At 40.9% G+C, this 20481-nt stretch overlaps 1 protein-coding gene across 3 annotated transcripts in view; it reads left to right on the plus strand.

Moving 5' to 3' along the window:
* prex1 (phosphatidylinositol-3,4,5-trisphosphate-dependent Rac exchange factor 1) overlaps positions 1-20481 on the plus strand; it is a 79216-nt gene that overhangs the window by 15666 nt on the left and 43069 nt on the right. For all 3 annotated transcript variants that reach the window (XM_088290561.1, XM_088290563.1, XM_088290562.1), the window contains exons 3-10: positions 3082-3147; positions 3333-3455; positions 8490-8594; positions 12432-12533; positions 13414-13575; positions 17334-17467; positions 17698-17813; positions 19954-20103. In XM_088290561.1, the coding sequence (XP_088146687.1) occupies positions 3082-3147; positions 3333-3455; positions 8490-8594; positions 12432-12533; positions 13414-13575; positions 17334-17467; positions 17698-17813; positions 19954-20103 (958 nt within the window). The remainder of the gene's footprint in view (positions 1-3081; positions 3148-3332; positions 3456-8489; positions 8595-12431; positions 12534-13413; positions 13576-17333; positions 17468-17697; positions 17814-19953; positions 20104-20481) is intronic.

Here is a 20481-nt window from a genome sequence, read left to right on the forward strand (position 1 = left end):
TGTTGGACATGTTTCGGATTGTTCAGTCCTGGCAGTGGTCTGTATTCTACTCGGGGCCAATTTTGTTTTGGTCTGTTTTTGATTGCGATCGTACTCTCCAATTATTTCAGTCAAGACGATCAAAGGATTGATTTCTGACACCTCACTTATCATATGTTTTTGTACGTGCGTGCACAACCCTGCTCCATCGACTGATGTCAGAGTCTGAGACGGGTGGTGGATGGAGAAAGACTGAAATTTTCTCTCTAAACAAACCTGTGTGCTTTGTAATGGAACAATGGCAACAGCCAACACAATCCTGGGTGAGGATGGCCAATTGGGTGAGAACTGGACTGAAAGGATCTCTTTGTTGCTGCAGCCCACCACTCGAATCTGTCCTATCACCACATCTGTGGAGCACATTTTTTTTTCGTAGGATATTTTTTGTTGGTTTTCAACACTTCCCCTATTTTATTTGTTCCTCTTTTGCTCTCTCTTAGCCTGCAATAATCCTTATCAGACGCTTCATGTCTTATTTGGCACGAGGCACTTTCTCACTTGATTGAACCCTTCAGTGTGGACTTGTGTCAAATTGCCATATGGGGGGAAAAATAATTAGTGCATGCCTCAAGCACAAAGTACTGCAGGTTTCTCCCCAAAATAAAGCCAGTAACCCAACTCAGGATTCCCTTTATCGCCGGTTTTAATTAGAGAGGTGGCACCTCACTGTTTTTGCATTCTATTTAGGTCGCCTCAGAAATGATAATGACTTCAATCTTGTAGGCAAATGTTTGATTATAAGTGTTGGCCTTCTTTGTGGAGGGGGGAGCTACTGTAAGTAACACTTGGAGTTTATTTTTATGGCACATAAAGTGTTTTACTAGACCTGACTTGAGCTTGAAGCAGCTACATGTAATTTTAACCTAAAATAACAGTGTCAAAACAATTTGCATGCTGCAGTCGCTCGTAAGGGCTGAAGCTTCTCTGCAATTGCCATTGACACCCAGATGACCGATTTTAGTGGCCTTGATTACTGATTACTGAAGTTCAAATGGGTACAATTAGATGTTTCCATTGTGAATCATATAAATATAATAGATTTTATATTGCGCTACTTTTTGGAAGCCATCCATTAGGGAACCAGTCAGGTTGTTGCTCTACCTAAAGGGCGGAGCTTCACTCATTGTGGAATGGGAAGAATTGATTTTACTTTGCTTGAAATTTGAAAGGTCATTTGTAGCTTTTGAGCGTTAACTTGGCAAAATTAGCTCAAATGGTGACATTAAAACGTTCTATGCAAATCTATTTTAAACGGTACAAAGCTGAAATGTACTTTACCTCTCCAGCTTCAGTTAGCTTTTGTTTTAGTGCTAATGTCGCTCTTCATTTTTGCGTTCTGCCGTTGCACAAACTCGCTGATGAGTAAATGACCGCACAATGACTAATAATATAAATGATAAAAATGAATTCTGTCAACTGGGTGGAATTGATTATTACTAAAGCAAGTGCTTGCCGGCACCAATTTCAGTCAATTTATGCAGAGCAAACAATAGAGTTTATCAGTTTAAACATTAAATATCTTGACTTTGAACAAAAGCAGAAACGGATTTTCAAATCATTGTATTGTTTTTATTTATATTTTACACAATGTCCTAACTTCATTGGAATTATGTTTTGAAGTACAGTGGCTTAGAAGTACATTTAGACTTCACAGCAGCATGTGGCAACCCCCAAAAAATCTTTGGTTACTTTCAATCTGGTGGCATTATACCTTTAAGTGTCAATCGGGCAGTGGCGGTAGGTATGGTGATTTTCTAAAACTCTCCAAGAGTCTCCATTCTGTGCCATCACAACAGGCAGGGCGAGGTCTTGGCCCTTAGCAAGACTCATAAAGTGCAACACCATTCATTGACAAGAAGAGGAAGGAAGATGAGGAAGGAGGAGGGTGTGGGTAAAATTTTCATTTGGTGGTTTTGGAATTGATGTCTCTGCTTTATCCCTCCTTTTTTTTTTTTTTTTTTTTTTTCGAGACGATGGTTGTCTGGAGCTTAGGTTGAAAGTCAGACGGGTGGAAGGGAGACGAGGTTTAAGACTGTCAGATAAGGGATAATGGACAGAATAATGGGGAAGCGATGGCAGAAGAAAGATTCACATCCTTCTTTGTTCACATGTCACAGTTGCGACTGGCCAGCATGCAAGCGCAAACGTGCACGTGAGTGAAGTGAACCTGATAAGGTTGTCATATTGGAAGCAGTTATTTTTGTTTCTATCTTCAACATCAACTCACTCTGCAGAATTTATACGCAGTGCCAGAAAGCACACAAATTAAACCAACCCCAAAAAAGTGGCACGTAATATCATGTAGTTCAGTTCAGATCCAGACGTTGAATTAGGGTGATGAATGCGGATTCATTTGTGTTTCCATGACTGCAATAAACATGACATCATGGCGGCGCGACACTGCGTATCCCACCAACGAATTACACATGCAGAACATGGCACAGTTCTGACTTTTGCTGGACAGAATAGAAAATGTCCTCCCTACTGTGGCCGACAGCCACACGTTGAGAAGGAAATACAGAAGACTCTCGTTCTCTATTGTTGTTGTTTATTAATGTCTTGCGATGACTGGTGCTGTTATTTTGAGGTTGGAAACATTGATCACCGTAAACCAAGTCGAAGAGAGTCTGTGGCTGTGTCTGAATGTCCACTCCATTCCCTATATACTGCACTATTAAGGGGTCATGGCATTTTTCTAGCGGTGTCCGAATGTACCGAGAGAAAAAAATGGAGTAAATATATAATAATATAAATAAAAAAGTTCCATTTAATTTATTATCTGAGGCTGAACAATATTTTTTTTAAAAAAATGCAAAGACAATTTTGGGGTTGACTTCCCCTTTAAACGGACTCATCAAAGCGGGCAATGTATGCGTCCACGTTTTGCAATCAGCGAGAAGAACCAAGATTTCAGCATCTAAACTTCAGAAATGCAAAACGGGGGCTGGACTCTTTCCATGTCATGTGTGTTTCCTCAAATAAGTACGTAGTGTTTTGTCCAACACACTTATATATCGACCATATTTTCTTTTCCCTTCCCAGGCATTTTTGCACAGAATCAGACAAACTGCAGATGACCAACAATGTCTGTCACCTGAACACGTCAAGGTAGGACAGATTTTGTTTTTTTTAAACAGGTTAAGTCAAGATTTTGCATTTATTTTTCCTGTTTTACCTTTCTGCCCCTCCTCTTGATCCATGTGTTGACCACTTCCTTCCTCACCCCTTTCCTTTTTCCTTTATCTCCCTGTTCCTCTCTATCCTCTCCCTTTAAATCATCCCACTGTTTATAGATTCTCTTTTCCAACATTGAGGACATCCTGGAATTGCACAAAGAGGTGTTGTCCTCGGTGGAGGCCATCCTGCAGCCTGAACCTCAGCCCCATCATGCACTGGGACATGTGTTTCTCCAGTTTGTAAGTCCAATAAAAGCGAAATGCACAAACAACAACTACGTGGGCATGCATAACACGCACACTTTTCACCCGCAACCGCAGATGTATGGAAAATCACCTTCATTTTAACTTTGCCTCTGGCACCCTTCTCTTGCACCCCCCTACTCATTGAGACAGGCACACGCTTGCCCCCCCCCCTCCTGAAATTCTCCATCTTCTCTCTTCTTTAGTCATTCAACATGTTTAGATGTAACCGAGCTGCGCAACCAACCTAGAGAGAAAACTACTGCATATCTTCTTGTCTCGTGCTAGGATATTTTCCAGTTGACCTACTAGATCATTTGAAAACGAGGAGGTTTCTGGTAGTTAGCAAAAACACTCGATCACGAATTACATTTTTTTAAAAAATCATCATATGCTTTGGAAATGCACACAAATGACTGCATGAAATTTAAATTTCTACTCGAAAATTCTGAATGTCAACTTTTTTAGGAGGTAACACTGAGCTAGTCAATAAATACATTGATTCGTATCCGGTAAAGAGTCGTTTAAGAAGTGGCATGATGCAAATGAAAAGGGGTCTTTTTTGTGTCCTCACTCTTAAGTCGAACGGCTTGAACGAAAACATCTGGTCAAGTCAGTTAGAACAACTGTCGATGGGCAAACCTTTTGATTCATGGGCCACACTGGGATCCGTTTTGTAAATGACTTTTATCCAGCATTATCGAGCTATCTTAAGAACAGCACTAATCGATTTGTGTTGTAAACTTTTGAAGTAAGTGATGTAACTTTAGTGTCATATAAACGACATCTAATATATTTGGAGTGTCTCCTTGGCGCTTTCTCTGTAAACATTCCACCCATCCATCCTGCTTTTCACTCCACCCACCTACCACCGCTCCCCTCTGTTTGAACTCGTATGGCCTCTGGGGGACACACAAAGAAGAGTCTGTATCCCGGGAGGAAGAGCTGCTGTGTCAGTCTGTGAGGGGACAATGCCTTTTCTGCTGGTCGCACTCCATCTCCAGCTCGCGCTCCCTCACTTTGTCTTGCTTTGACCAAGTATTTTCAAGTCGACTTTCACTGAGGCCTTTGAGTGTCGCGGCTGGGTGCTGTGCCACGGTCTGCTGCAGTGATGCTGGAACTTTAAACCGCATCTTTCAACAATCACGCTCAACCGCTATCACACAAGAGCTGTGATAATTGTGTTGCCGCTCGGGGACATGCATTTTGTCATGACTGAAGCACACTCAATGGGAATGTGTAGGACGGAATATGTGTTGCAATTTTTAAAAGACATTAACAGGATATAGTTATACAGTTACTGTAATTTGTTAAGTTTTTTTTTTTTTATATACTTGGTCCAGCATTTTTTCCACACATTTACAGCATGTGAACCCCCACACACAGCAACACAACACCCTATCGAAGTGAATAAAAACATGTTTGCGCTTCTTTTTCCACCGCTAATGCATAAATACTGTGACATTATAGAGCAGGGGTGGGCAAACATTTTGGTTGGTGGTCCACCATGGGTTCTAAAATTTGACACAGGGGCCGGACTAGAAGCAGATGGGTGATTGGGGATTTAATTTTAAATGAAAGTGAACAAAAGCATTACAACAATATATATGTCTTTGAAAAACCACAGTATTTAGAAAATAAATCATTAACAAGGTTTATTCATTTATTTTTTTTCAAGTTCGGCGGGCCTAATTAAAACGTTTAACGGGCCGCATGTGGCCCCCGGGCCGTAGTTTGCCCACACCTGTTATAGCGCATATGAGAGCATGTGTTCATTTTCCAAAATAATTGGCCAAGGAACGGAAATGTAAAATGTGACTGATTTGATCACAAGCCACAGTATTTTAGTAGAAGCACTGTGAATTCATCAATGGACAACAGCTTGTCTAGCCCCACCCACCACAAGGGTACTCAACTGGCACTTCCAACTCCGTGTTTGGAAATGTAATAATTAAAATGTCGTTTCCATGAACGAAATTATAATGTAATTATATCTATAGTTATATGTCCCAAAAAAGTCAGTAATCGATTGCTGCATAAAGTGACTTTCATTGTTAGTGTCTGTTGATAACTCCTTCAATTGGCTCGTCAGATGAGACCTTCACACATGTGCCTGAGACGCCGAGGCCGTTCCGTCTGTCAGGGTGGAAAATTGATTACAGGAGCCTTTTTTTCCATCATTGCGTGGTCAGACCGGGCCACTGAAAGGTCAGACAGTGGATGTGCAAGCAGGAGGTGCTAGGATTTGGAACTGAACTTTACTGGAAAAAAAAGTGTGAGTAACTATGACAGGAAAGAAGATGGATGACTTTAAGCAGTGTTTAATACTGATTTTTGTTCGAAATACTGACTCAAAGTGATCAATCAAAACCTGTGAAATGACAGTAAAGAGTAATTAATTGCAGTTAAATATAATGTTCTAATGTGATATTGCACCGTGTCAGCAGAAAGCATGGAAATTAGACTTTCGCAGTATTATTAAATAAATATATTGTGTGCAAGTACATTTTTGAAAGGTACTTTCAAATTTAAAATCATTCACATAGTTCAAATTCCTTTAAAAAGACAGACAGACATAATGGCCTCTGCACAAATCAATCAACCGATCCCCACATGATTCAAACCGCATTACACAGTTTAACTTGATTTCACGAGAATTAACTCGAAAGATCAGAATCTGGAATTATTTTCACTTATTTGCAATCAGTCTTTAAAAGCTCAACATTATTATAACACGAGTCCTGTGGAAAATAGAATAAACAGGTAAAAGTTATGTAAAGATCCTTACTTGCTCATTTTTCTTCTTGCAAACGGTCCAGTATTTAGCCACGAGTTTGGGAGACATGCCAACACTCTCCCCAAAACAGCCGAGTGCTATGAGTAACCTTCTGAAAATGTTTTATTTTGCTATAAAAACACTACGTACAGTCTAATACACTAAATAATTTTTTTGTGTGTTATGCGAAAAGGCTTCACATTATTACAGTGAATGTGTTTCCGATGACATGTGGCGCAGAGTTGATGTGTTGTGCTTTGGAGGTATTGCGCTTCCCTTTGTAGCCGCATATCTATTACACTTCCTTTTGCAGCCCATGACCTTCGTCACCTTCAGCACTGATAGCTCTCAGCCAATTGGTCGGCCCCGTCTGGCACCCTCCGGTCGTAGCCCTTGACCCCTGGCCGAGGTCAACACCATGACTGGGATTTGATTAACCTCCCACATTGTTCCATAAAAGCAGCTGCCAATCATGGATGATCGTTACTATTCAAAAGGCTGAGCGTTCCGTTGCGGAAGCGTCGTTATCGGCATGAATGTCGATGCTACAAGTTACTTTCTTTAGCTGCGTCAAAGTTCTTGGAGTCAATAAATCACACTTGAAGACTCTGCCCTTAGGGTAACTCCAACTGTCCTAAATCCAAAAAGTAATTGCATGTTGGACGAGAAATCAGAGGCGTCAATATTTGCTCAATCTGGGCGTCTCTTCAGCGAGTCCTCCAACACTCACGTCATTATACGTTCTGAACTACAGCCATTATGCTTTCACTTCTCAGAGCGTGACACAACCCTCTCATCTAGCGTTCGGAATAACATTCCAGTGAAGAAGAATTTAGATAAAGCTTCACCTATATCAATGACTTGGGGAGCTATTCTGGGCACAAAAGATATCTTTCACCGCCGTCCTGATGTTTAGGTCCAACCCGGTGAATAAAATAACACTACTTGATGTGTACTTGAGGTGACTCTTTGTTGACATCCAAGGACTGAAAATATTTCAGATCAGGCTTTGCTTGTGAGCATATTTTAACTTCCTAAGCACTTCTGGTGTTTGTGCATGAAAGGTTTGCGATTGAGAATGCAAATGATTATTGCAGATTGAATGATGTCACAATTTATTTGCTAAATACCACTCGGCTCAATTACGACTTTCCGTGCTCTTTTTTTAGCTTTTGTAATGTGTTTGCGAGATACAAAACAGTGGAACCGCTAACCCAGGGGTGGGCAAACTTTGATTGGCGGGCCACAATGGGTTCTAAAATTTGACAGAGGGGCCGGACCAGGAGCAGGTGGATGGAGTGTTTTGGTAATCTCACCTCATTGGAGAAAAAAATATTTATAATAATTTTAAATGAAAGTGAACAAAAGCATTACAGCAATATATTTGTCTCTGGAAAAACGCACTATTTACAAAATAAAACATTAACAAGGTTTATTCATTTAATTGTTTTCAAGTTCGGCGGGCCAGATTAAAACATTTAACGTGCCGCATGTGGCCCCCGGGCCGTAGTTTACCCACGCCTGCTCTAACCTCATGCTTACCACGCTCTTTCCTGAGGTGCTTTCAAAACATGCTTCAATCACCCTTCCAAATGCAGCTTTGTGCTTATTTTATTCATTAGAGGCATGCATTTCAAAGTATACCTGAAGTGACTTTTGGATTTTCCTGTCAGGCTTTTTATGCTGGATGCCATTTCTGACACAATCCACTAATAAATAAATTTTGATTCAACTTCGAATCACATGAGCTCAGGGTCATGATTCTGCTGCCTTCATATCCTAATAGTCTTAATATTTTTTATTTGAGGTCCATGTGTCGGGAAAACTTTGTGCAAAGCGGAGTTCAAGCCGTTGTAATTGATACGTGTCTCATTCATAAGCCAGTTTCACGTACTGACCTCAGTTTTACATGGCATCACATTCTAACGACTTTAGCTCACCGTCGGCACATAAAAAGGTTTCGCAACAGAAGGCAGACAAGGGTTAGGGTCAATTGTGGTCTTAATGGTGTCTAAGCATTGTTTGTGCAATGCTAGCTCTGTGAATAATGTATGACAAATGGCTGTAGAGTATTTCCAGAGGCCAATGTATCACTTTACACAAAAAAGAGAACACAAAAAGAAGTTTCGTAAAGGGATCAGGCTTTCGTCTGTGGCCAATCAGGTGCCATAACCATTCACAATACACTTGACGTGTCATTATTAACAACCTGCATAACAATATAAGATTTTGTATTTTTTGTTTCTGTTTGGCAGAGGGAGAGTTTCTCAGTGTATGGCGAGTACTGCAGCAACCATGAGAAGGCTTTGCGGCTCCTCATGGAGCTAAACAAGATACCGCACATCAGGACCTTCCTCCTGGTAAGAAACCCGTTTTGCCATCGTCGATGCCGTTGTTGTACTTCTGCACTCTCTTCTCAATTTTCTTTTAGGATTATTAGTTTGACTTACTCCTTCATTAGATATTCCTTATTGGTGCTTGTCCTTACATTCGACCTCATTTGTTGCCACCGACTGCCGTCGTCATTCGTCTCTTTGAATCTCCCTGTGACATATTTCTTCTAATGTCATCTCCCTCCTCCTCTTTTTCCTCTCATTATGTCAAATCCATTTCCATGTTTTAACACTTGCATAAAGAGTCTGAGACCATAACAGGGTGATAGGGGTTCTTCCTGCCCGGACAGGATGTAACCGCTATCAAGGTCACTTTTGTGTGATCCTCTTGTAGTGTATCCGCTGCCAGCTGTTTCCATGTTTTGACACCCCAAGCGTTGGGCCCTCGACAATGAGCTCAAAGTGGTGACCAGGATTTGCTGAGGAAATCTTCTGCAGACTTGTAGGGGCTGGGGAGATAGGGGAGCTGGGGTCAGCCAGCTGTGTATTGCTGGCAGACTTGATGGGATTGGTAGAATGATCCGATGTACGTGAGTTTGTTGCTGCCAGATGTTTGCGGCCGTGGCTTTCTTCTGACACGAAGGTCTGGAAACAGCGGGATCACAGTAACAATGTTGGTGTTGACTTTTGACTAAAGCCTGAAACGCTCTGAGCGGCGAAGGTTGGCGAGTGTTTGTTTGATTCAGGGTTCGTTCAAGGTCGTAAATGATCGTAAATACGTTTGCTAGACATTCGCTAACAGTTTTAATGGGCGCTAACAGTTTTCCGTTTGCAATCTTTTAGGACTCCTGATTAAAAACCAACATTTGCAACGTGCACAAACACTCGCAGCTCAGATTTGGGCTTTACTGTTCAGTCTTCATTGTGGCTAACTGATCCTCCATTTATGCTCATAAAATTCCGTTTATGTATCACATTGAGCTCGGACAACGCCATTGGCTTGGTCTCGTAACCTTTAACAAAATAGAAACATTGTTACTAAAAAGAATGTCGAGGAACAAGATACAATAAACCTCCAAAGTCGAATTCTGCTAAAGTGATATAATAACAACAACGTAACAAAGCTTGGAGATCTAACTACCCTCATGCATAACGTCTTGTAACGTGTCACCAGCTCAGTGCAAAGCATCAACAATTTACCAGCTCATGCGGTTTGAGTCTTCTCTGCCTTTTTGCTGGTTGCTTTTTCTGTCACATCTTTTTCAAAAGAAAGGTTATCGTTGGCGTCGGGCCAAAACCTTGTATCTCCAAAGTAGATACTTTTCTGGAGACCCCCAAAAATGGCAAGTTTGTTCAACCATTAGCATTTCATCGTGAAAGCGAGCAAGACATTTTGAATACTTAAGAATGTGTAAAAATGTCACCCATACATTTGTGACCTACGACGCCAGCAATATATAATATTAAATGGAATTAATCTGATAGCAGTAATGGTCCAGTGTTATGAAAGTTAATTTTGATGTGAATATTTTTTGCTTTACCGTGTTTAATTTAATGCATTTGTAAACGTGAATGGCCATTAAATGTAATTTATAAAATATCATCTTATTTTGGACGCGACACAGGGAACACCCACATTCACTTTCACATCTAAGGAAGATTTTGAGTCTTCAATAACCTACACAAGCATACAGAGAACATTCAAACTCCACACCGGAAGGCCACAGCTGCGATTCAAGCCAAAAGTGTCACTGGTGGGATTTACTGCATGTTGCTATTGGGTCATTTTCTGCAGTGTTAAATTCCAGTGTAATTTTCCTCCTGTGAATGCGACCATTTTCATGCTAATTGAATCACACAAAGAAGGAAACCTCTGGAATTCCATGTAAAAAAAATGAAGTGTTAATTACATTGGAGGAGAAGAAGAAGAGAAGTTAAAAGCAAAAAAAAAAGGAGGTCAGAGTGAAGAACCGAAGGAGAACTGGGGGAGTTTTCGCTTTAGGCTGGCAGATTGTAAACAAGTAGAAAAAAAAAAGAGCGAAGCGCTGCGCTTGATTGGATTTAAAAAGTGGGGTGCTTGAGAAAGATTGGGGGGAATTTTCCATTCTGTTTTTAAGGGATTTATTTCCACGCACAAATGCTGCACAACCCCCAATTTAAATCACTTAGCTTCAGTTCAATGCTAATTATATGTAAAGCGACAATTTTATTTTATTTTTTCATATAGACCACGTTCCATACATATAAAAGAGACTCAACAGAACTTTACACGGACAAGTACTTTGTGGAAATAAAAGGAAAAATCTTCAACAGAACCAATTTGTCAGGCGGCCGTCTGCTTTGGTCAGTGGGATCGAACAGAATTGGGCAAAGCAAGCAATGAACAATGATAGTCGTGGTACAATGGGATCTCTGAGGTTAACACTGGCTGACGTTTTATAATCTAGTAATCCCATAAAAAAATAATGGAAGTAGAAAGAATCAATTTCAGCCTTGTTGTTGATTTATTGCTGACGCAATTTGCCCTTACTGCTCTGTACTTCCTGTACTGATTGTTTTAGTTGATTTTTTTTTTTTTTTTTTTTTTTTGGCTCTGTGGTCATCGTCCCGACTTTGCTACCACTTTGTGATAACATTTCAACAAGAAAAAATGCAACATTAGTGTAATTGGTACTCCCCGAAAAATGATCGAAACATCATTCTGAATGTGACCGAGATGGTGTGAGACAGAACAGTTTGGTGCATCATGGGAAATCCCCAAGGAGTCAAAGCATATGGCAGGATAACAACGGGATGATTCAGGACAAGCCTGAGCCAACCTTAACTACAGTATAAGCGTTACTAAAATGGAAGCTTTTAAGTCTGCTCTTAAATATAGAGATGGTGTCTGACCACCAGACTGAATTGGGAAGAGCCTGAAAATGACAATACAGCGGTGACAGGAGCGTTTGACTAAACTATTCAACGGATTTTACAAAATGTCCCCTTCCATTGAATGACAAGAATTAAATTAAGGCTCTGGATTTTTATCTATCTAATCGCTACGTGTTATTGTAAGTTGACACATGGCCGTGCGATGTTGCAACTCAAAACTGGCGGAAGCAGACTTGAAAGTGCGAAATGATACTCAGAATTTCTGATAAAATCATAGTGACAGGATGTTGTGGTTTAGTATACTTTTTTTCCCCTTAAATGGAGGTTTGCAAGAACACGACAAATGTTAATGCCTTGAGAAAGAGCACCGGGATTCACTCTCTCCACAATATGAGCATTTGAGCGCATGACATAAATTCCATTTCATTGATAACAAAACTTTAGTCTCGCATGACATGCTTTGTTACCAGGGACATGACTCACACTGTATAAACATGTAACAATTTGTGTCTAAAAAAATTATTCATAAAATGTGCCGCAACCCCCTAGCTTTCCTCCTCAACAAGAACGGATCACAGCCCAGAGAGGTTGCACATGTTGTTCTGAATTGAAATCAGAACCATTGCTAGAAGAACACAACAGGCACTCTGACTATAAGAAATAACCTCATCCACATCACAGATTTTTTTTTTATGCAAATTGATTAAATAATTCATTAAGAACTAAAAAACACGAGAATGAGCAATACATTTCCAAATCATCTTCATTCGCAATCACACTCAAAATGAAAGTGAAAAATTAAGAATGAAGTGTGATTCTACCTCTGCCAATTTCCCCAAGTTATGTTGACAACAACACGACGACAGACCTCTGGCCTGCGTCTTTCTGCGTACTTCCACCCTTCCATTCTGTTTAAAAAATAAGAATGCTCCTCAGTGTCGCTTCATGTTAATTCTATGTATTTTTTGCATGAATTTGCTTCTTCTCCAGCACTGCATGCTACTGGGAGGGAAGAAGAGCACAGACATTCCATTGGAGGGCTATCTTCTCACTCCCATCCAGAGGATCTGCAAATACCCGCTGCTACTGAAGGTAAAAAGTCACTAAAACACACCCGAGATTGTAAAAATTCTGTAGCATGTGCTTTATTTACTATGCTTAGACGTTTGTTTTTTAAGGTTTATATTCATATCGATAACCAACTTTCAATTTTCTATGCGAGGAAGAGCTTAATGACACAAGACCTTCTTTAGGTACGGTAAGTCCACAAAAAAAAAAAACGTATTTCCATCTGGCCTGATTTGACTATCTGCAATAATTTGACCCGATTTCTAATCTAGGGTAAGGAAGCAGATTTGGTAGCTTGAATTTAAGTAGAAGTTGATGCCAAATGGCTCACTTTGGGGGGAGGGGGATCCCTCTAATTTATTTATTTATTTTTTTGCTTTTTAAGAAAGAACCATATTGTTAGCCCAATCAAATAATTGGCGATGACATTCTTTTTAACTTACTGCCACAAAGTCAATAAAAATAACTGAAAATGTGTTAAGCAACTGGACTCCTTTGTTGAATTTCAGTGATTTGATTGTAGACTATGATAAACCATCTTTTATTGTGCAAGACATAGTCATATGTTATTTAGTTGATTTAAAATGGCACTTTATCATTGTGTTGCATAGGCGTATATATTTTTTTTAATATATCTGTTACATTAGTTTGAAACCCAAGTGTTAATTACAATAATCCACATAATAATTACATGTCATAAAAGATATCCAATTTTATGTGACAATTTTGCCAAGGATAGAAGAATTAAAGTCAAACCAACTTTTCAAATTTCCTGAAGATAAATCTCTTACTCTTATTCTGGTGGCTATTAAGATACTAATTGCCGCTTCTGCTCTAGTCGTTGATTTCAGGTGATAAATGTTGAAAGTCTTGGTCCTAAATCGCACCCGTGTGTCCACCGCAGGAGTTACTGAAGCGGACCCCGAAGAAGCATGCGGACTATCCTGCTGTCGAGGAGGCTCTGCAGGCCATGAAGGCTGTCTGCTCCAACATCAATGAGACGAAGCGGCAGATGGAGAAACTGGAGGCCCTGGAACAGCTGCAGTCTCACATTGAAGGCTGGGAGGTGAGAACAAGGACAGAGTGACAGCAGAGTGAGGCCTGAGTGAGAGCGTGACAATTGTAATCAGGTTGGGAAATATGTGGGGGAAGGCGAGGAAATGGAGAACATTCCCTTGGTATGCTTCCTCTTTGACATATTCCTATTGAAAACTTTCACACTCACACTTGCTACTCACTTGTGTCGCTAGAAACACAATTTCGGCGTAACCAATACAGCAGCATGTTAGGCTACTTTAGAATGTTTCCCCGAGGGCTGTTGTAGGCCACAACTGGATGACTGCGAAACAATGCGAGGGGGGGATGGCATGGGCAAACGTGGCTGGCTGTGGATTTCTGTAGAGATTTTTCAACTGTCAAGAAATTAGCCACGGCAGTCACAGGGCTGTCGTAAAAGTGGGCGAATGCAACTAAACCTGACAATATTCAATCGAGCGTATCAAAACGTAGATGCGATCTGGAGTGGGATGGAAGGTATATGTATTTGCACGAGAACTCACACTCTCTCCTGACAACCTTTCTGAAAATATGCCATGTGAGGTAACTCCGAAAGATTTGAATATGAAGAAGTGTCTGCTGAGAACCAATGTTCCCTCTAATTTTCCCTGAGCATCCCTTGGACCGCAGTATGCAACATCAGACATGCACATGGCGGGCAAACCGGTACCACACCTGTTATATGATGTCGATGTCACAAAAACATTCAAAACGTCTACATATGAAAATAGAACAAATCATTGAATTGAGATTTGTGATAAAATCAACCCTGCTTAAAAAAATATTATAACCATCTTTTTAAGCGTAATTTATTGACTCAAAATAGAATCTGTTTCAATATGGTCCCACATTATCCACTGATAAATAACTAAAATCATGCCATCTAATAAAACACAAAACAATTCTAAGTCAGCTGACCTTTGAAACACACGAAACGGCCTCCTTTAAGGGGCTCGTAAACTCTGCCCATATTAGGACTTCCTGAATAGAGCCGTCTGTGTGTCGTCTGCAGCGACACGTTCGTGATGAGTGTGAGTGTGTGTGCTTCAAACTAACCTGGTCGGCCAAGTTTGCTGAGCAGATACCACCTGCTGAGAAGTAAATATAGGATACCTTAGTTCTCCTCCATTGTTCTCTCATTTTATTTACCGTGGCGTAGATTTTGCAGCTTCCAGCTGAGCTACTTTGTATTTTGAAGTGCAAACCTACCACCTCAGATGGAGGCGAATAAAAGCGAAGCTGCAGTGGGAAAGCGACATAACCAGCCCAACCTCTAATTGATTAATGAATCGATTTGTTTTGTCTCAATGTCTTTGTCCCTAATTAGTTCTAAAAGAAGGGTGACTTTCTTTATGCTAAAGCATATCATTGTTTGACCTTCGACTAAAACTATGTAAGGAAAATAATTCACCCATGCATCACAAACTATGTCTGGAAAGATGTTTCACACCATCCTGCGAGAGGCGTTTTGCATGAAAATTGCAGTCAACAAAGAAAAAACATCATTAATACCGTAACCGTTTTAGCAACGTAACCTCCAGTTTATTGGCTCGCATATTTCTTGCCTATCCTAAAGAGTTAATTGCCACCAGAGCCAACACCCTGCAGCAGGGGCACGGATGGGGCTTGGGAGCCGAATGAAGGGTCCAGTGCATTTTTCATGCCTCCCTCACCCACCACAACAGAGGCCTTGTCTTAGGAGGCACCACGGGGACAATCCACCGACACAGGGTGCCAAGGGGGATGCCAACAGGCATTCTGCCCAATCAGAAGAGATGGAGGATGCTGAGCTCTAGTCTTACCAGCACTAGTGGTTGGAGGAGGTGCTTCTATGAGAGGACCTTTGGAGGGAAGAGAGGCAAAAAAACCCCCCCCCAAAAAAACCCCAGAAAGGATGGACCCTGAGAGAGGGCCTCACTAGTACATCCCACTGTTTGCTTGCCAAAACCAAACCACCATCTCCAATTTCCCTTCCACAAAAATGTCAACATTTGACCACGGTCACAGTTCACCAGAAAACATCAGAACACCAAGAAGAGGGTATGTCAATAAATACTATAGACCTAATAAGCTGCTTTTGATCCTTCTGAAGATCATTTTTCTTTTTGCTCTTATAAATCGTAGAATAAAAATCAACCATTTGCAATTATCTCAATTATATTGCATGGGAATGCTTAGGGTGCAGACTAAATTGATAAAAAGATTTTAAAAAATGAGGACACGACACCATTTACCAGTGTTTCTACTTGCAACGTCGACTACAGTTCTACTGCTGCCAACAGAGTCGCACTGCTTACCGTTCACATGGCTCATATCGGCGAAGAAAAAAATTCAGACTAGGGGCCAGACAAATAATAAGCAGGTGTGCTTATACTTTCTTTTTGTACTTTCAAGGTCGTACTCGTTCCTGCCTTATACACTTTGTCCCAGCATTTACACAACACCAAGAGACATTTTCCATTGCACAAACAGCATCTATGTAAATGCCCAGCGTCAGCACCCAACAGCATCAAATGGATATGATCTTGTGTTTGAATACAGGCATTGTTGTCTTGCTCCTCTGAACATCAGGCTCCTATACTCACAAAGACACCCACTCCCACCAATCCCTAACAACATTAGCCTCACTCTTGTTTTCTTCTCTCTGTAGACTCTCTTTAGGCTGTTCACCTGCAGCCTTAATGGACCAATGCACTTGTAGCCAATCAGGTCCAGATACATTACACACAAATGTGCACACACGCACACACGCACACACACACATGTACATAACTCAGCGCAGTTAACGTGAGGTTAAATCGATTGTAGTCTGATACATAATCTCATGATGAGGTCCAGCCAACCTTCTCATTGTGTCTATATACGTACGACTGATGACCTTCCATCATAAAAACATCCCCACGGGAGTCTATAATGGACACTTGAGCGCGGGTGTGGCCGGTCGTGGGGGTTTCCATGGTGTCTAAACATGAAAGATCCAAATTTGATGTATATAGGACATATGCGAGTGCCTGGGTGTGGTGAGCACACATGGGTGGATTTAGTTCAAGATGATTAAGAGTGGAATGAACTGTTTCACAATGTGTAATGAGACCCGATGATCTTTCAGTTTCAGTAGGTCTTGTGTTGTCCTATAGCAATCCCGAAATTGCATTCCAGTGCCAAACATTGGGGATGACATCTGCTCAATCTGATGGGATGCTTCGAAAGTTGATCGACATAATTGAGTTTTTCTTGCGAAATAAGATGAACGGGAGTACTTGACTCGGCGTTTTCACAATGAACAAAATTTTGCTCGGTCATGAAAAGATCTTTTGAAACATTCATTAGAAATAAATTACAATTTTATTACTTAACCATTTGCAGCGTGACATTGCTAAGTTCCAACACATCGCGTATACGTGAACGGATCTCCTGGTGCATTTAGTGTACATCCTAAGTGCAAAATTGAAGTCTTAGTCTCCACCCCGCCTCCTAAAATGCGATTTACGTTCCCCATAGGAAAATGTAGAGCAAGGTAAACCCCATCGACTGTGATGTTTAGTGCCTTCCTTCCATTACAGCTGCGGCCTGATGACAACATTTACCGTAAGTGCAGGATGATCAGGAGTGTGCGCACACATTAAGGGATTTGTGTGTGGACGACCTGCGTCAAGGCCACAATACGTACAAAAATGTACACACAAAATGATTCAATTAAAAATGTTGTTTTTCATTGCCAAATGTAAGATGATTTCCATTATTTGAATGTGTACTTTGTTTTTTCAGGGGACTAACTTGACGGATATCTGCACGGAGTTGCTACTTCATGGAAATCTTCTGAAGATCTCAGCGGGCAATATTCAAGAGCGGGTCTTCTTCCTGTTTGATAATCTTTTGGTCTACTGCAAGAGGAAGTCCAGGTGAGGAATGATGCTTGCATTTAGCGAGTAGTTTAGTAGATTTACTGTATATGGACTGTGGGAAATGTGCACAAATTTCCAAAATCTATATTTTTTTTCCTCTGCAGATTACGCATGCATCATGTTTGTGTGTGTTTGTATGAATGTGCAAGTGTTGCAGAGGCTGTTTCACTGCCACCAGCGGATGTTTTCCATGCTGAGTGTAACCACACCGCTGTCTCATTTCCTAGGGTTTCTGGAAAAAAGTCCACCAAGAGGACCAAGTCTATCAACGGTCCTCTCTATGTGTTCAGGGGCAGAATCAACACGGAGGTGATGGAGGTGGAAAACGTGGAAGATGGAACAGGTTGGTGTTTACTCAGCAATATTACATTTAGACTCGCTCACTGGTCTTGTGCATGATTGTGGTGATTCCATCATGGAAATCTCGCTTTGCATCGTTGCACTTTATTCAATGACTGCCATAGAACAAGTGATGAACCTGACAAAAGTAGAATGCCAGTGGAGCGAAGATCTCCGCCAAGGCTGAATAGTCCAGGTTTGCATAGCAGCATATTGTATACTTTTAGAAACACACTTCCTGTATGTGTAGATGTTCTTACTTCCCCTTTCTAGTTCCTTTTCATGACATTTAGAAATGTCCCCCATGTCGATTCAAAATCTATGGCTATACAGATCAAAATCAAGCAATTGTTCACATCACGTTCCATGTTTATTATAATTGAATTTAGATTATGTTGTCATGGTGGAACGCTTAATTAAAAACAGTGTGATATGATACTTGCTCTTATGCCTCGATGAGCATAGAAGAAGAAAAACGACATTTGCGCAAATCCGGGCAGGATCAGTGGCATTGAGCTTTTGTCACGTGATCAAAGTTTGGAAGGACTAAAAGTCAGGCTGGTAGATTTTATGAGCTTCAGTTTTCAAGGCAGTGATTTGTATTGCTGTTGCTTGCTACTTTGCCTCGCTGACCTCAGGAAGACCCAAAAAAGACTGTGCAGGACTGCTGGCAACTGGGAGCAAATCTGAAACACATGAAATATAATGTTTTGTTCTGACACTGCCAAAACCTGCAGACAAACCATCAATACAAAAATCCGTTCTTAAATCTGCCATGTGTCTTCATTCGCTATTTTGGTTTATGAATTTGGTCTTTCAGGACTAATATATACTCTGAATCTGAGACTCGCTGACGGTTTTGGGTGGGGTGTTGTGAGTTTCTAACAGGATGTAGCGCACAGACGCATGGAGAATACCACCATATTTGATGTCCAATAATCCTTTTAAGGCGTGGCTACAGTACTGAGGTGCAAAAGTTACCTCAACCTCAGCTAGAAACTCAAATTCTGGTGAATGCTGAACGTCAACGCCTTGTCTGTGGTCTGGATGTGGTTCAACTATCAGTGCGTGTCAGCCGGCACTGTTGTGTAAATGTCTGTATTGGTGTAGAAACACCGTCTTCCTCTCTATCACGTGTTTCCTCTTTCTTTCTTTTTTTTTTTTTCGTTCTCGTGTATACTGCCAGAATACCACAAAGTCACGAACATAGCTCAATAAGTGTTTGGACTATTGTTGAAATCTCATTTGCTATTAACAATGTCCTTATCTGGCATAACGGATAACTAACTCCAGACTTGAATAAGATAAGACCATATACTCAAGTTTCAAATGGCAGCTAAGTTTTAGCTTCTAAGGTCAAAGTTAAAAATGTCCCCAAGGGTTCCTAAACCTGACCAGATGTCAGCGTTTCTTTTGATTTTCCCAGAAGCAAAAACACCCCCCAGGTTTATGTGCGCACCGAAAGCAACATTTTCTTCTCCGATCCTACGGAAGCTAATCCCCAATTGGGCTTCAAATATAACAAGTATATAAATGACATTTGACCACGAGGCTATTGTCGCCTATCACCAGAGGCCAGTCATTATTTAGGTGCTGCTCAACCTAGATGATAAAATTAGAAATGAGTTGATTTTTGCTGAATCTGACAAAAGATGGCATGTTTAACTACCGAAGTTTGTTTTTGGCTGTAAACCGCTAAATAATATGATATGAACGGGCGTGATCAGTGCTGACTTAAATCAATCTTTTTTCATCTTAGACTACTTGCTAAGGTGAAGTCGCCTTTCTCAACAGCACTTTGAAGCAGTAATTCATGACTTGATCACATCTCAGCCAGATTATTTTCGTGCACTTTATTTTGGAGTCAGCCAATCCTCCATCAAGTGTCTCCAGTTGGTCCAAAATGCTGCTGCTCGCCTCTTGACCGGTTACTCGTTAGAGGGACCACAAAACTCCACGATGCTTCATGCACAGAACTTTGTATTACAGCAGTGGTTGTCTTATTTCAAAAGGTGAAGAGAGCAATATAAATTCTATTATTCTGATTCATTATTTTGATTTGCTTTGGTTTGTTGTCACACCACCCATACTTGTCTTAATTTGGTCGATTCTACTTTTATTTCTAAACATGCTTTTCTCCGCAGCGGATTACCACAGCAACAACTACACAGTGACCAACGGCTGGAAGATCCACAACACAGCGAAAAACAAGTGGTTTGTCTGCATGGCCAAAACAGCGGAGGATAAGCAAAAGTGGCTGGATGCCATCTTGAGGGAGCGAGAGCAGAGGGAGAGTGAGTAACCTTTTTTCAGCCTTTTTATTCACTCGAAAGAAAAAAATATTGCACTTAATTTCCTCTATTAAAAATATCATTATGGACAATTGGATGATGTGGGAACGGTTTGGGGAAGGCCCATTGCTCTTCCAGGATGTCTGTGCCACAGTGCAAAATAGGGCTGCTTGGATAAGTTTGGCGTAGAAGAACAAGCTCCATCAAACACTTCTGGTTAATGGAGAACAGAGTTTGTGAGCAAGGCCCTTGTTCTGGTTTATTATACCTCGATCAATATCTATATGTATTTGTACATCTGGACTTTCTATCACGACTAAAGTGGCTTACTGGTGACTTTTTCGCACCATGGCCCATTAAATCCCCCATATAGCTGACAGA

Source organism: Idiotropiscis lumnitzeri, chromosome 3 (genome assembly GCF_059441095.1).
Source record: "Idiotropiscis lumnitzeri isolate Australia: NSW breed Sydney's pygmy pipehorse chromosome 3, RoL_Ilum_1.0, whole genome shotgun sequence".
NCBI lineage: Eukaryota > Metazoa > Chordata > Actinopteri > Syngnathiformes > Syngnathidae > Idiotropiscis > Idiotropiscis lumnitzeri.